The 14,748-nt window shown below is 39.5% G+C and overlaps 1 protein-coding gene across 1 annotated transcript; it reads left to right on the top strand.

Moving 5' to 3' along the window:
* Positions 1-1,089: 1,089 nt before the first annotated feature.
* On the top strand, positions 1,090-4,703 carry LOC104610544 (glutamyl-tRNA reductase 1, chloroplastic-like). The gene is made up of 3 exons (XM_010277207.3): positions 1,090-1,663; positions 2,426-2,667; positions 3,058-4,703. Exons 1-3 carry the CDS (start codon positions 1,378-1,380, stop codon positions 4,186-4,188), a joined length of 1,659 nt encoding a protein of 552 aa, XP_010275509.1. The 5' UTR covers positions 1,090-1,377; the 3' UTR covers positions 4,189-4,703.
* The last annotated feature ends 10,045 nt before the right edge of the window (positions 4,704-14,748 follow it).

Genomic DNA, 14,748 nt, shown 5'->3' on the forward strand with positions numbered 1-14,748 from the left:
GGTTGAAAATCGAAAGAGGCCCAGAAAGAAATGTCCATGTGGTTGAAAATTGAGAGAGGCCCAGAAATCAAAGAAAGATATGTCACACTATGAGATCCAAATCCAATGAGTAGATATGGTCGGACGCACCCTACCTTTATCTCTTTCCATCAATATTCTTCTCCCATCTTTTGGATGTCTCACCTAAATTATCTATCACTATCTTTAGGGGCTAGGGCTAGGGCTAGGGCTAGGGGGACGGTAGATGGGCGGTGGGCTCCCTCTGTCTTTGTCTGTAATGTTTCGACCAGAAGAGGCTGTGGGCTGTGGCATTGGCAATTTGGCATTTAGCACACAAGCTGGGCTCTGGTTGGCTACGTTTCCTCAAAATAATGGAAGTGGGCTCTTATTGGTTTGCATATGCCGACCAATATGGGCTAAATGTACATTTCATTGTCATTGGCCTTGCTGTCTTTGATAGCAGTCATCATAGCACGGCTTCTTCTTGCCATTGGCCTTGCTGAATGTACATTTCATTGTCTCAAGAAAATACAAAAAAAAAAAGAGCATACACACATACATTTAGATATATACTTGTTAGTTGTCGATAAGCCACATCTTCTCTCTATATATACAAGGGTAAGACTGTGTACATCTGTCCCTCCCCAGACCCCGCATTATTGGTGGAAGCCTAAGCCTTGTACACTGGATACCCAACAAGCCACAGTGGTGACTGAAGAAAACTAAATGATATCCATCATTTCTTTTTTCCCTCTTAAGTTTGGCTATACAGATTAATTTGGTAGTCCAGTTAACAAAACTACTAATTGCTATGTTTCCTAATAATAGTAGTTGAGTTGACCCACACCCACACATCTTAATGGGCTGAAAAGTCACGAGCAGATCTATCTTTTTAGAATCTGTGGGCCGATGATCGAGGCCCAAAACATTAATAATGGATTTTGGGCTCTGGCCTCTGAGTCTCTGAGTCTCTGGGATTGAAGAAGAATGCAGATTGCTTCGAGAAGTTCTGAAAAAAATCCCTTTCGGCTTTTGGTGATTCAGATTGCTTCGAGTGTGGATAAAACGTGCCTTCAACCCGCATCCGCCAATCATGAAGCAAAGAAATCAAAGAGTCGTTGGGCGTGGGCCAACCTTTTCCTTTTTCCATCTCTCTGGTGTCAGGTCAACAATTCATTCGTTGTCAGACACAACTCTGAGCTCTCCATCCCTTGGTTGACATATTGACAAATATGCCCAACTAATCCATTTCTCAATGATTTGTTGAAAGGCGACGAACGCACAGAACAGCGATCGTCTCCCTCTCTCTTCACCCACCTGCAACTGTTGCAAGACCTTCTAGGGTTAGGGCTTTGAGGATCTAGTGGTACTGCGACAATGTCGGCTGCGAGTGGGTTCGCCACTTCTTTTGCAGGTGTGACGTTGGAGTCTCTCCTCTCCTACTCCTCACAGTCGAGGGTCTCCTCTTCCTCGTCGTCGTCGTCTTCTCAGCTTCGGTTATTTTGCAAGCCCGTAGGCAATAGGAGATGGATCTGTAGCAGAGGAGTCACTTTGAACCCTATGTGTGAGGTTCCGTCCAACGGTTTGTTTCAGGACGAGAAGATCGATTCAAGGTCTACCAGCGTTTCTATTCTCGAACAGCTCAAGACATCCGCAGCCGACAGTAATTCGACCCCCTCAACTTTTCCCCCTCTTTTTCATGGATTTTATTTTGCTTGATGATTTGGATGACACTTCTCCTTTTGAGCTTCAATTCGTTGTTGTTGTTTTGTTTCGATTGTGAATTGGATATCATGAGGTAATACCCTCTTAAAATGTGTATATTTTGTTGAATTTCAATTATGTGTTTTGCAAATTTGGTGGTGCTTCAGGGTCCTGTTAATTCCAATAGGGAATGCACTTATCTTTATGCGTGTTTTCCTTTTTATTTTTCTGGGATAAAAGGATGAGTCGATGTAACAACAGTAGCGCTGAGTATCAATTGATTGTGAGAACAATCAAACTTCCAATTGTGTGAATATGAAGAGCAGGAGAAGATGCTTTCTTACATAAAGAATAATGTGTTTTTATTACCTTCTAAACTTCATAAGATGTAAGCTTGAAAAAATATTTAAAAATGTTAAACTGATTACAGTAGGTAGGGCTGTATCTTACTTGTTGTTAATCAACACTCTGATTTACTAGCAAACCTCATGTGCTTTGGTGGCTTTTACCCATCTTAAGTTTTAAGTTTCTGAGTGTTAAAGGGCCTGCCATGCTAATTTTTCTACACGTTCCATCCTCAAATAAGTTGCACTCTGCAAACAATTATCCTTTATTGTTATTCCTGTTTCTTTGTGAGATTTTAAGTGTTCATGACAGAACCTATTATTGTAGTTATTTAAGATTTTAATGTTTTAAAATGTTCATAACCTATCTTTTTCAGGATATACAAAGGAAAGGAGCAGCATTGTGGTCATAGGACTTAGTGTTCACACGGCACCAGTAGAGATGCGTGAAAAACTAGCCATTCCAGAAGCCGAATGGCCCCGAGCCATTGGAGAGCTCTGTGGTTTGAACCATATAGAAGAAGCTGCTGTTCTTAGTACCTGTAACAGGATGGAAATATATGCAGTGGCTCTATCTCAACATCGTGGGATCAGAGAGGTGATTGATTGGATGGCTAAGGTACTCTTTTAATTACATTATCTATATATCTCTGTTTGGTTTCCACTGAAATCCTTTCCTCAGAAGAGGAAACATCAACTATTTTGTCCAATGCAAGAAATCTGGCTTGAGTGTTTTGAAGGACATCTTGGTGCATATCTAGGCTTCTTGAATAAGCTATTTCTCAGTCCCAGCTAGGAGATGTCATATGATTGATAATAACCATCTGCAATGTCTTATAGATGGTTACTGTCATCCAATTGGGCTCTTCCTTGGCTTAGATCTCCTAGTTGGTGAATTTTGACCTATGGCTTTGAGAATTCCTATCATGTTTGATGTAACTCAAAAATTTCCCTCATAAAGGTAAAAGAAAGTGGTTGTAGTTGTTAAGCATCTTTTTTCTCTTGGCAGACAAGTGGAATTCCTGTTTCAGAGCTTCGTGAACACCTGTTCTTACTGCATGACAATGATGCGACTCAGCACCTGTTTGAAGTAGCTTCTGGGCTTGACTCTCTTGTTCTAGGAGAAGGACAAATCCTTGCTCAGGTAAGACAAGTTGTAAAAGTTGGCCAAGGTGTTGTTGGTTTTGGGAGGAACATCAGCTATCTGTTCAAGCAGGCAATCACTGTTGGTAGACGGGTTCGAACTGAGACTAACATAGCATCTGGAGCAGTTTCTGTCAGTTCTGCTGCTGTGGAGCTTGCCCTCATGAAGCTTCCTGATTCCTTGTCTTCAACTGCCCGGATGCTGGTGATTGGTGCAGGCAAGATGGGAAAACTTGTAATAAAACACTTAGTTGCAAAAGGATGCATGAAGATGGTGGTTGTCAATAGATCTGAGGAGAAAGTTGCTGCCATCCGAGAGGAACTAAAGGATGTTGAGATAATATACAAACCCCTCACTGAAATGCTCAGTTGCACTACCGAAGCAGATGTGATTTTTACCAGTACGGCATCAGAGACTCCATTGTATTTGAAACAGCATGTTGAGGCACTCCCCCCTGGCAGTCCAGAAATTGGGGGGTTGAGGCTCTTCATTGATATTTCTGTTCCCAGAAATGTTGGTTCCTGTGTCTCAGATCTCAAGACTGCAAGAGTCTACAATGTTGATGATTTAAAAGAAGTTGTAGCAGCCAATAAGGAGGATCGACTCCGGAAAGCAATGGAAGCTCAGGCAATTATTGATCAGGAATCAATACAATTTCAGGCTTGGAGAGACTCCTTAGAAACTGTTCCAACCATTAAGAAACTGAGGAGTTATGCTGAAAGAATTAGAATATCAGAGTTAGAGAAGTGCTTGTCAAAGCTGGGCAATGATATCCCAAAGAAAACTAGGAAATCTGTGGATGACCTTAGCCGAGGTATAGTGAATAAGCTCCTTCATGGTCCAATGCAGCATCTGAGATGTGACAACAGTGACAGCCGGACTCTAAGTGAGATCCTTGAGAATATGCACGCACTTAACAGGATGTTCAACCTTGATACAGAGCTATCCATATTAGAACAGAAAATTCGAGCTAAGGTGGAACAAACACAAAAATAAGCGTTCATAAAAGATACAGAAAATTCAAATAAGAAGATAACATTCTCACCCTGTTATCACTGTCATTGCTGTTGTACTCTTCATTCGGAAAAGATACAATTTTGGGTCCCAATGGGGCCATTTTAGGTGGAGGTAATAGGAGCTGCTCTCCTATTTCACGTGTGAGATGCATTTTTTGTCTATATTGTATTGTGTAAATGGGGGCCCAGCTTAGTAGGCACGAAGAGAATTGTTTTCGGTGATCTAAAATCTTTTTATTGAAGGACATGTTTCTTGAATTTCTGACACTAGACGGCCAATGTATGGAGAACCATTAATTCTTGTAATAATCCATTGATCATTTCAGTTTTGGGATGTTTCCCATTTTATATACTTCTCTAGGATTTTTGTTTCTTTTCCAAATGTTGTTTTTTTACTAATTGTAAAGAGACTGGGCCGAATGTGTCATAGTATCTTCTCTTGTAATATCTTTTCTTTTCTTGTTGGCTAATGGGCTTGTTATTTTTTTTGTTTAATCTCTTTATGTTACTGCCTAGCTGGCCGTCCACTTAAGGGCATACTTGTCATTACTCTAACATTAATTCTTAATAAAAAAGGATTAGAGGAGAAAGGGAAGATTATTCAAACCTTTCTTCTTTTTCCTTTTCTTTTCGCCATCTTCTTCTCTTGTACTGCTGCTCTTACTTCTCTTCATTTTTTTCTCTCTAATCTTCAAATTTACACCTAATATTTGAGGACTGATTTACATCTTGGTATCAGAGCAGGTTTATTTCTTCATTTTTTTCTTCTTCCTCTTTTCCCATACACCCTTAGATTAAGAGAGTGTATGGAGAGATAGGTTATTTATAGTTCAGAGGATCTCTGACCTAGTTGGTAGAGGGTTTGGAGAGTTTAAATCTGGCTGGATATTGCCAAGAAGTGGTGTTGTTCTGTTGTTGCCCAAAACCCTAGCCAATTAGAGATTTTCATAGGTATAGGTAAAGGTGAAGCTTTGGGTGTGGCGTTCTGTGCTTGGGAGGTGTCTTTTGACTCCTAAAGGAGGGCGGTTCAGGTTTGGAAGAGATTGGGAAGCTCTGGTAGGAGTGGCTACATCTTCTCTCTTCCTCCCCAATAGTTGGACGGAGTAAAACCCTTGTTTTCAAGCATTTGGGTTCTGGTTTGACTTTAAGTAAGTTTATATAGACAAAATTTTTAGTTCTTTGATTTCGTTTGATTAATGGAGCCATACGGAAGTGAGTTCAAGCAAGTGCCGGTTTCCGGCCTTGGCTCGGTAGATTCCATTTTGACTGGTGTGACCACAATCAAGCTAGATGGGACAAATTATCTTGCTTGGGCATAGTCCATAAGAATTTATGTCTGTAGTAGAGGAAAACTCGGGTATCTCATAGGTAGTAAAGTGAAACCCGAAGAGACAAACCCTAAATTTGAGAGATGGATGCAAGAGAACTATACTATCATAGGATGGTTGGTCAATTCTATGCAACCTCATATAAGTCGGCATTATCTCTGGATGTCTTCAGCTAAGGAGATATGGGACAGTGTTATTGAAACCTATTCACAGAAGTTGAATGTAACCAGAGTCTATAAGTTGAAAAGTGACGTGAAGAACCTAAGACAGGGGGAGAAGAGTGTAGTAATCTACTACTCTATACTGAAATCCCTATGGCAAGAAATTGATGTTATGGAGACAGTTGTATGGGAGAATAAGAATGATGCTGAAATGTATAGGAAGTTGGTGGAGAGAAATATGGTGTTTGAATTTCTCACTAGACTCAACCCTGAGTTTGACATCATTAGGCAAAATATCCTGGCCAAAGATAAGGTTACTCTTTCCCAAGCATACGCTATGATAAGCAGTGAGGAGAGTAGGCGATAGGTTCAGTTGCAGAGTCCACCTACAGAACACTTTGCACATGCTAGAATAAAGCCAAAGTGTCCTACTAAGAAAAAGGAGCAGATATGTGAATATTGCAAGAAATCAAGGCATACAAAGGACACTTGCTGGAAGCTTCATCCTGAGCTTCTTCCTGATAGGTTTAAGAATAACAATAGCTCTAAGAAGGGCAGTTAGGTAGGAAAGCCTAAGATAGCTAATGTTGCTACAGTACCTGAAGGAGGAAATAAGGAGAGTGAAGGAAAATCAACCATTGAGCAGTTGGCAGCAATGAAGGCGGATTTTGAAAAGTATGGGAGGCTTCTAAATCACTTGGAAGTTTCTATTTCTTCATCTCACTCTTCCAACAACACATCATCTTCATTTGCATTTTCTCATTCAGGTATTCATGCTTTTATAAATCATGCTTCAGTTTCAGGTAATCATAATATCCCTTGGATTATTGATTCCGGTGCATCAGACCATATGACCAGCCTGTCTAATATCTTCTGCTCATTTTGAAAATCAACCATTGAGTAGTTGGCAGTAATGAAGGCGGATTTTGAAAAGTATGGGAGGCTACTAAATCATTTGGAAGCGACAGTTTCTTCATTTCACTCTTCCAACAACACATCATCTTCATCTGCATTTGCTCACTCAAGTATCCGTGCTTCTACAAATCATACTTCAGTTTCAGGTAATCATAAAATCCCTTGGATTATTGATTCTAGTGCATCAGACCATATGACCAGCCTGTCTAATCTCTTCTGCTCATACCACCTTCTCTCTAGCAAAGAGAAAATATCCCTTGCTGATGGGTCTCTTGCTCCCATCTTTGGTAAAGGGGATATAAAGACCTCTGACACCCTTTATTTATCCTCTGTCCTTCATGTCCCTAAACTTAACACAAACCTTTTATCTGTTAGCAGCTTAACTAAATCCATGAGTTGTAGCATAACATTTTTTCCCAATCATTGTGTTTTTTAGGACCTGCAATCTTAGAGGATGGTTGGGAGTGGCCATGAGGCAAATGAAATATACTTGCTGAACACACCGGATAGAGCTTTTGGACCACCTCATGGAGTTGCCTTAGAGTCAGTTTTGTCAGAGTCTGTTAACAAAGTCTTGTTATGTCATTTTCAGTTTGATCATTTGTCATTTTCTGCTTTGAGTCATTTGTCTTCAGATATGTTTAAGGGAGTGTCTTTATCGAGTCTTCATTGTGAGTCGTGTGAACTGGCAAAACATTGGAGACATTCTTATTAAGTAAGCAATAAAAGATCTATTTCTCCTTTTCATATTGTTCACTCTGACGTGTGGGAGCCATATCATTTGCGAATTATGGGGGGTTATAGGTACTTTATCGTTTTTATTGATGACTACTCTCGTTATACTTGGATTTATCTCATGAAATCCATGGATGAAGTACTAGCTATTGTGCACAAATTTCATGAACTCATCCTCACCCAGTTTAACACTCGGATTAGAATATTCTGTTCTGATAATGCTAAGGAGTATTTTGAGAAAACCCTCTCCGCTTATCTTGAAACTTTTGGGGTTATTCATCAACGTTTTTGTTCCTACACTCCACAACAGAACATAGTGGCGGAAATGAAGAACAGACATGTGGTTGAAGTTGCCAGATCCCTCCTGTTTGCATCCCATGTTCTTATAAAATTTTGGGGAGATGCTGTTCTTACTGCTGCTTTTTTTATCAAACGTATGCCCTCCCGGGTCCTTAACTTCAAAACCCCCTTTAGCCTTCTCTTCCCGGATGAGGATATTTTTTCTCTTCCTCTCTGTGTTTTTGGGTGCACTTGCTATGTGCATGTTCACAGTCATCAAAGGCACAAGTTTGAACCTAAGGCTCGTAAATGTGTTTTTCTGGGATATGCTTCTACATAGAAGGGATATTGCTGTTTTGATCCAGTTAGTGGCACCCGCTTTGTATCTTGGGATGTTACATTTGCTGAGTTGACTCATTTCTTTAGCATTTCTCCTGAGGGGGAGAAATCTGAAGAGTCCTTTACTATGTCTCCAGTTGTTCCTCTTCCCATTCCTCTTGAGTCCTATCATGAGGTGTCTACTTCTCCCACTGGAAATACCTTCGATATTCCTATTCCTCCTCCTCCTCCACCTCATTCTCTTATAATTCCTTCTCATCCTGTTATCGAAAGGTGGTACCAAAGGCACAAATTCAGACATGGGCAGGTTGTTTCCACTCCTACAAAAGAGCCTCTTGCTCCTTCCATCATTACTGTGTCTACGATCCTTTTTAAAAGAATTGGGGGTTGATTACGAGAAACCAATGATACTTTACTATGACAACTAAGTAGCTATCAACATTGCACATAATCCTGTTCAACATGACTGAACTAAGCACATTGAGGTTGATAGCCATTTTATAAGGGAAAGAGTTTCCTCAAGAGAAGTTTGTTTGCCATTCATCACATCAGGTGAACAATTGGTTGATATCTTGACCAAGAGAGTTCCAAGAGGGAAAATAACACACCATATAAGCAAGCTGGGCATGATTTGACATCTATGCTCAGCTTGAGGGGGAGTTGTAAAGAGAGTGGGCCGAATGGGTCCTAGTATATTCTCTTGTAATATATTTTCTTTTCTTGTTGGCTAATGGGCCTGCTATTTTTTTTTTGTTTAATCTCTTTATGTTACTGTCTAGCTGGCCGCCCACTTAAGGGCATACTTATCATTAATCTAACATTAATTCTTAAAGGACTAGATGAGAAAGGGAAGATTATTCGAACTTTTCTTCTTCTTCCTTCTCTTTTCGCCATCTTCTTCTCTTGTACTGTTGCTCTTACTTCTCTTCTTCCTTTTTTTCTCTCTAATCTTCAAATTTACACCTAATATTTGAGGACTGATTTACCTCTCTTATGATAGGTTTGTCAGATTGTTTCTCCTCTGCCCTATTAACGAACTTTATTTTGTTTTTCTGTTAACACAAAACAAATTTTTTTTAATGGATAAGAACAATATGATTGTTACATAGAAGGTTTATCAGATATTACGATTAGTATTCTGTCAGGAGTATCCCCAGACAACTTCTATCTAAGCAGACTTACGATCAGTAGTTGTTTGATTAGCAGTTCTATGAACAAATACAAAAGGAAACATTGTCCAAATTATAGCAGGTAGTTCTAATTCTATCCTCTAACTTAACAAGGGGTGTCAATTGGATTGGATTTGGTCCAATCCAATCCAGTCCAATGTGAGTCCATTATAAATGGACCAGGTCCAATCCAATCCAATGAATAATTTGGACCAGTCCAATTCAATGTCTAAACCGTCCAATCTGTTGAAATTCGTTTTGATTTAGATTGGTTTCAACCCAAACCCAGTCCATTGATACCTATATTCTTATCTTATATCAATGGACCAGATATTGGCTTAATCCAACCCAATCCAATATAAATTTATTATGGACGGACCAGGACCAATCCAATCTAATAAATATTTTAGACCAGATTGGCAATCCAATGTCTTGTTGGTCCGTCCAATCCATCCAAAACCAGTCCGTTGACACTCTTACTCAACATCACTGTGGAATAGAAAAAGTAGAACTATTCAAGGTGGAAATAGCATTCAGGGCATCTGATTCAATGATAATCAACTTCCTTTTTTTTTGCTTTTTGCAAAAAGAGCATGCAAAATAGCTTGTCAGTTGTAGTAAAACCATATGAAGAAAGTTGCTCCTATCTTGCGTCAGTTCTAAACATTAGTTAAGGGTCCGTTTGGTTCATAGTTGGAATCAGAATTGAAATCCTTCATAATTGGAATTAGAATGACCTATTCCCATAGTTTGTTTGATTCATACAAGAATTGGAATAGAGATTTGAATAAGCTGGAATGGGATTTCATTCCCAAGGGAGGGGAAGGGAATGCCATTCCACCAAGAATGGGAATGAGATTCCAATTCGGTCTAACCAAATAGTTGGAAACGAAATGGGCCATTCTAATTCCTATTCCAGACCTCTATTCCCGCAAATCAAATGGGACCTAAATGTAACTCATTTGAACAACTTTCAGAGAAAACATTCGAGATTTAGAAGAATTATTAAGGATCATACCATTTCTGGCCATCCATATATAATAGAATGCTGATGCAAACCAACTCAACAAGGAAAGTTGTGTACTCATATTAGGGAAATTATTTACGATGTTGAGTTTCTAAACCAACTTGTATGGGAGTTTGGTTTTCTGTTACTCTAGCTCTTATCACAGATAGTTTATAAGATTTAACACCTAGTTTCGTCAGAAGCTAAGAGAGCCCTAGAAAATGAACGAGAAAGGGATAATAGAAGAAACTCCAAGCAAGGACTCCAAAGGGGGAGAACCTGACTAGAGGAATGCATTAATTTGTACAGTGTTTAGCGAGAAAGAAGTGAACCATAACGGATTTAAGAATATGTTGATGAAAGCTTGGGGATTAGTGTCACCACTGAAAATAAGCAATCCTATCGGAGATCGGCTCCTCATATTTTTTTTTTCGACAGCACAAGAGCTAAGAAGTTTTGTCGATAGAGGACCATGGCTCTTCATGAATCATGCAATACTATGCCGTTAAGTATGAACAGAGTTTAAATATAGTAGAAATCAGTCTCAAATATTGTTAATTGTGAACATGGATTCATGGCTTACACATGGACCAAAGGACGGAATCAATGGTGAGGTAGTTCAGTAGCATAGCAGAAGAAGTTATTAAAGTCCATCAACATCGACCAAACCAGCCATGGAAAGGCTACCTAAGAATTCGGATTTAGGTCGATGTTTGTCAAACTATCAAAATAGGGTATCTACTAAGAAGGAAAAATAAAGAAGCGATGTGGATTACTTTCATATATGAGAGATTGCCAACATGTTGCTACCAATGTGGGCATCTAGGTCATGATGAGAGGCTTTGCATGGAGAAGCATTCACCAACAAGTGAGGACAAAGAGAGCAACAATATGGAGAAACAAAACAATGATCAAACAGAGAGGAAAAAGTACTCTCCATAATCCATATGCATGGGGACCGTGGATTCGAAGCGAGTTTGTTTGTGGCAAGCTGTGGTTAGTAAAGGAAATGGAAAATTTTCACTGAAGCAATGATGACTGGAGCATCAGGGAAGAAGCAATAGGAATGGAGAGAAAGGGATGAACATCACAGGAGTCTGAAATACGAATAATCTTCATCATACCATTAACACCACCAGACTGGAAGCAGGGTGACAAAGATGGTAGGAGACATTGGACTAGAGCAGGACATGGATATAAATAGGGACGACCAAGCAACCACACAGAATCAACAAATAGCTAGACAGAATCAAGCCTTAGCAGGTAATGTTCCCGCTCCCATAGTTGAACAACTAACAAATATGCTCCTATCATCCTTTTAGAATATTGGGGGGCAACAAAATGATGAAAGCTCATCCAATACCCACAACCCAAGGCCCATTATAAATATCTTTAACCCAACTTTCCAAGCCCAGTTTACTCAAGTCCAAACTTCTGTGTCCAAAGAAGGCAAAGTGGAATGGGGCAAGTAGTTCAAATTGAAACAATTAAACAACAAAGGCCCACAACATATGCAATTGGAAGAAAGAAGAATAGAGGTGAAAGGTAAAAAGAAAATGACCTCTACCCCAATAGGGACAAAAACCACCATTGGATCCTTCATGCAAGATACAAGGAAGCTTTTTATAAAACTTCTGATGAATGGAGATGGGACTATTGGGAGCCATGAACACCTTTGCCTAGAATTGCCAAGGCCTGGGGTAGGCTTTGGCAATTCGTATCCTACAGGATCATTTTAGATCCTTCAGCCCAAGCCAGATCTTTTTGATGGGGACAAAAGTGAGTTCTGAGAGGCTAGCAAGACACTTACAGAGATGGGGTTATGATGAATATATAGCAGTGGAGTCAATCAGAATAGCTGGAGGACTGATTGTAGCTTGTAAGACAGGTATACAGGTAGTTACCCACCATGTAACCGATAGAATGATTTATGTGGAAGTAAAAATCTTCCAGTTGGGGGTTATTTGGCACAGTTCCTTTGTCTATGGAGATCCTAAGAGAGAGTTTCAGCATTATGTATGGGACATGTTGAGATCAATTGCTGATCGAGTTCATAATCTGTGGTTGGTAATAGGTGATTTAAATGCAATTGCAGATATTGAGAAGAAAATGGGGGGGGGGGGGGGTAGAAGGAAAATTGACAAACACATTCGAGCCTTTAAAATAATGATAGAGGATTGTGGTTTGGTGAAAGTTCAGAGCCACAAAAACTCTTTCACTTGGTCTAATAAACAACAAAGAGGAGGCTTAATTCAAGCATGTCTAGACAGATGTTTCATGTTTAGTCAGCATGGATTAGAGAATGATGTACCCATGAGCAATTGTTTCCCTTGTTTTTAATGAAGCAATCATGGGCCAATTGTCCTAGATTGCTTCTTGCGTAGGTGGAAAGGTTTTAGACGGTTTCGATTTGAAGCCTGCTGGATATCTCACCCAAATTGTGAACGAGTTATTAGTGACTCATGGCACCAATCCCAAGAAGCTGATGCATCTCAAAGCTTGGGGCGTTTGTTAAGCAACTATAGACAAGATCTCCGAAGTTAGAACAAAAACTATTTTGGTAACATTTTGTTGGTTGGGCTCCCTTCCCACGTGGAGGGCCCACTAAAATAAAATAAAAAAAGGGGTAGAAGTCGAAGAGGCTCATAAAAAGCAGCCTCACGTGTCTTTGCATTAGCAAAGACAGTTATGAGCAAATAATACTTGCTCGGTAAGTGGGGCGAATTTGAACAATTTGGTGAAGCTTTCCACCAAAAACAGAAGAGAGAGAGAGAGAGAGAGAGAGAGAGAGGAAAGGAGAAGATAGGTTTTTTTGGTTTTCATGGGTGAAGAACACAAAACTACGTGGTGACCCTTTCTTCAATCATCTTGGGATTTTAGTATGCAGTCGATGGCGCCTCAAGCTACATATCTACTGGTTTGATTTGCTATTCCTCTTCTCTATTATCATTTTGGAGAAATTTATTTTTGTCTCTGAGTTATTTGGTGATATGTGATGAAATCCACATTTGGGTGAGTAGTTGATGCTGATAGCCTCTAGATTTACTGCTAGAGAAGAACTTTGCTGTATCCCATTGATTTATTAGTGGAAGCTTTTAAGTGGCTAGTTTCCAATGGCTTTTCCCTTTGTTTTGGAGGGTTTTCCACGTTAAAACCTTGTGTCTTCTATTTGTGGATTGTGTTCTTATTATTGCATATAATTTTTCTACTTGGTTGATATTGTTTGGCTTGCATGCCCATTTAATTGCACAAAGAAAAAAACAAAATTATTTTTGTTTCGTTCATATATATATATATATTGTTATTTGGCTATTGTGAGATAGCAGGCTTTTTCTCAACAAGTGGTATTAGAGCTAGGTTATTTTGAGGAATTTCTTGTGCTAATTAATTGGAGGACTCAACTAGTAACAACAGTGGCACTATGATTAAGCTCACTGACTCAAACTATTCAATATGGAAGTCTAGAATGATGGATATGCTCTGTTGTTATGACTATGAAAACACCATATTAGGTGATGAAGGCAAGCCAGAGGGTATGTCTGGTAAAGACTGGGAAAAACTAAATAGAAAGGTAGTTGGAAAGATCAGGCAATGGGTGGATAATTCTGTGTATCAGCATGTTGCCAATGAGACAAATGCCCATAAGGTGTGGACTATTTTGTAGGAGTTATATGAGAAAGGAAATTATCAGAATAAAGTTTTTATTTTCAAGAAGCTTATGTGTTTGAAATATCAAGATGGAACTTCTGTTTCTGAGTACTTGAATGTCTTTCAAGGTATATTGAACTAGTTGGTTGCTATGGAGGTAAAGTTAGATGAAGAGATTCATGCTATGTGTTTGATTAGCTCTTTGCCTGACAGTTGGGATACTCTTGTAGTTTCTCTTGTAAACTCTTCTCCAAATGGTGTACCCACTTTGAAAATGGTGAAGGAGAGCATGTTGAATGAGGAGAACAAAAGAAAAGATCGAGGGTTAACAACGCAGAGTCAAGTTCTGATTACTGAAAGGCAAGGGAGAAGCAAAAGTAGAACTCCAAAGAATCGTGATAGCAATGGCAGGTCTCGAGGAAGATCCAAGTCAAGGAAAGAGATTAAGTGTTATCACTGTGGTAGGCCAGGACACAAGAAGTTCCAATGCAGAGTACTTAAGAGGGAACAAAGCAAAGAAAGGGGAGAAGAAAAGAAAGAAGAAGCCAATACTGTAGTAGTTGCAGTTGTGATGATGTTTGTATTATATGCGATGGTGGTAGTGTCAATCTCACATGTCAGGATTCACAATGGGTTGTAGACTCCGGTGCTTCGTATCATGTCACTTCTTGTCGTGATGTTTTCTCTTCATATTCTAATGGTCAGTTTGGTCATGTGAAGATGGGGAATGATGAAGAGTGCAAAATTGTCGGGTATAGGAGATGTCTGCCTAAACACAAATACTGCATGCAAATTGCTCTTGAAGAATGTGAGGCATGTTCTTGAGATTCGCCTTAATTTGATTTCCACTAGGATGCTTGATGATGACAGCTATCATAACTACTTTGGTGAAGGAAAATGAAAGCTCACTAAAGGGTCTTTGGTAGTAGCTCAGGGAAACAAGTGCAGTTCTCTCTATGT

The sequence above is a fragment of the Nelumbo nucifera genome, chromosome 1 (genome assembly GCF_055504915.1).
Source record: "Nelumbo nucifera cultivar China Antique chromosome 1, China Antique-T2T, whole genome shotgun sequence".
Lineage (NCBI taxonomy): Eukaryota > Viridiplantae > Streptophyta > Magnoliopsida > Proteales > Nelumbonaceae > Nelumbo > Nelumbo nucifera.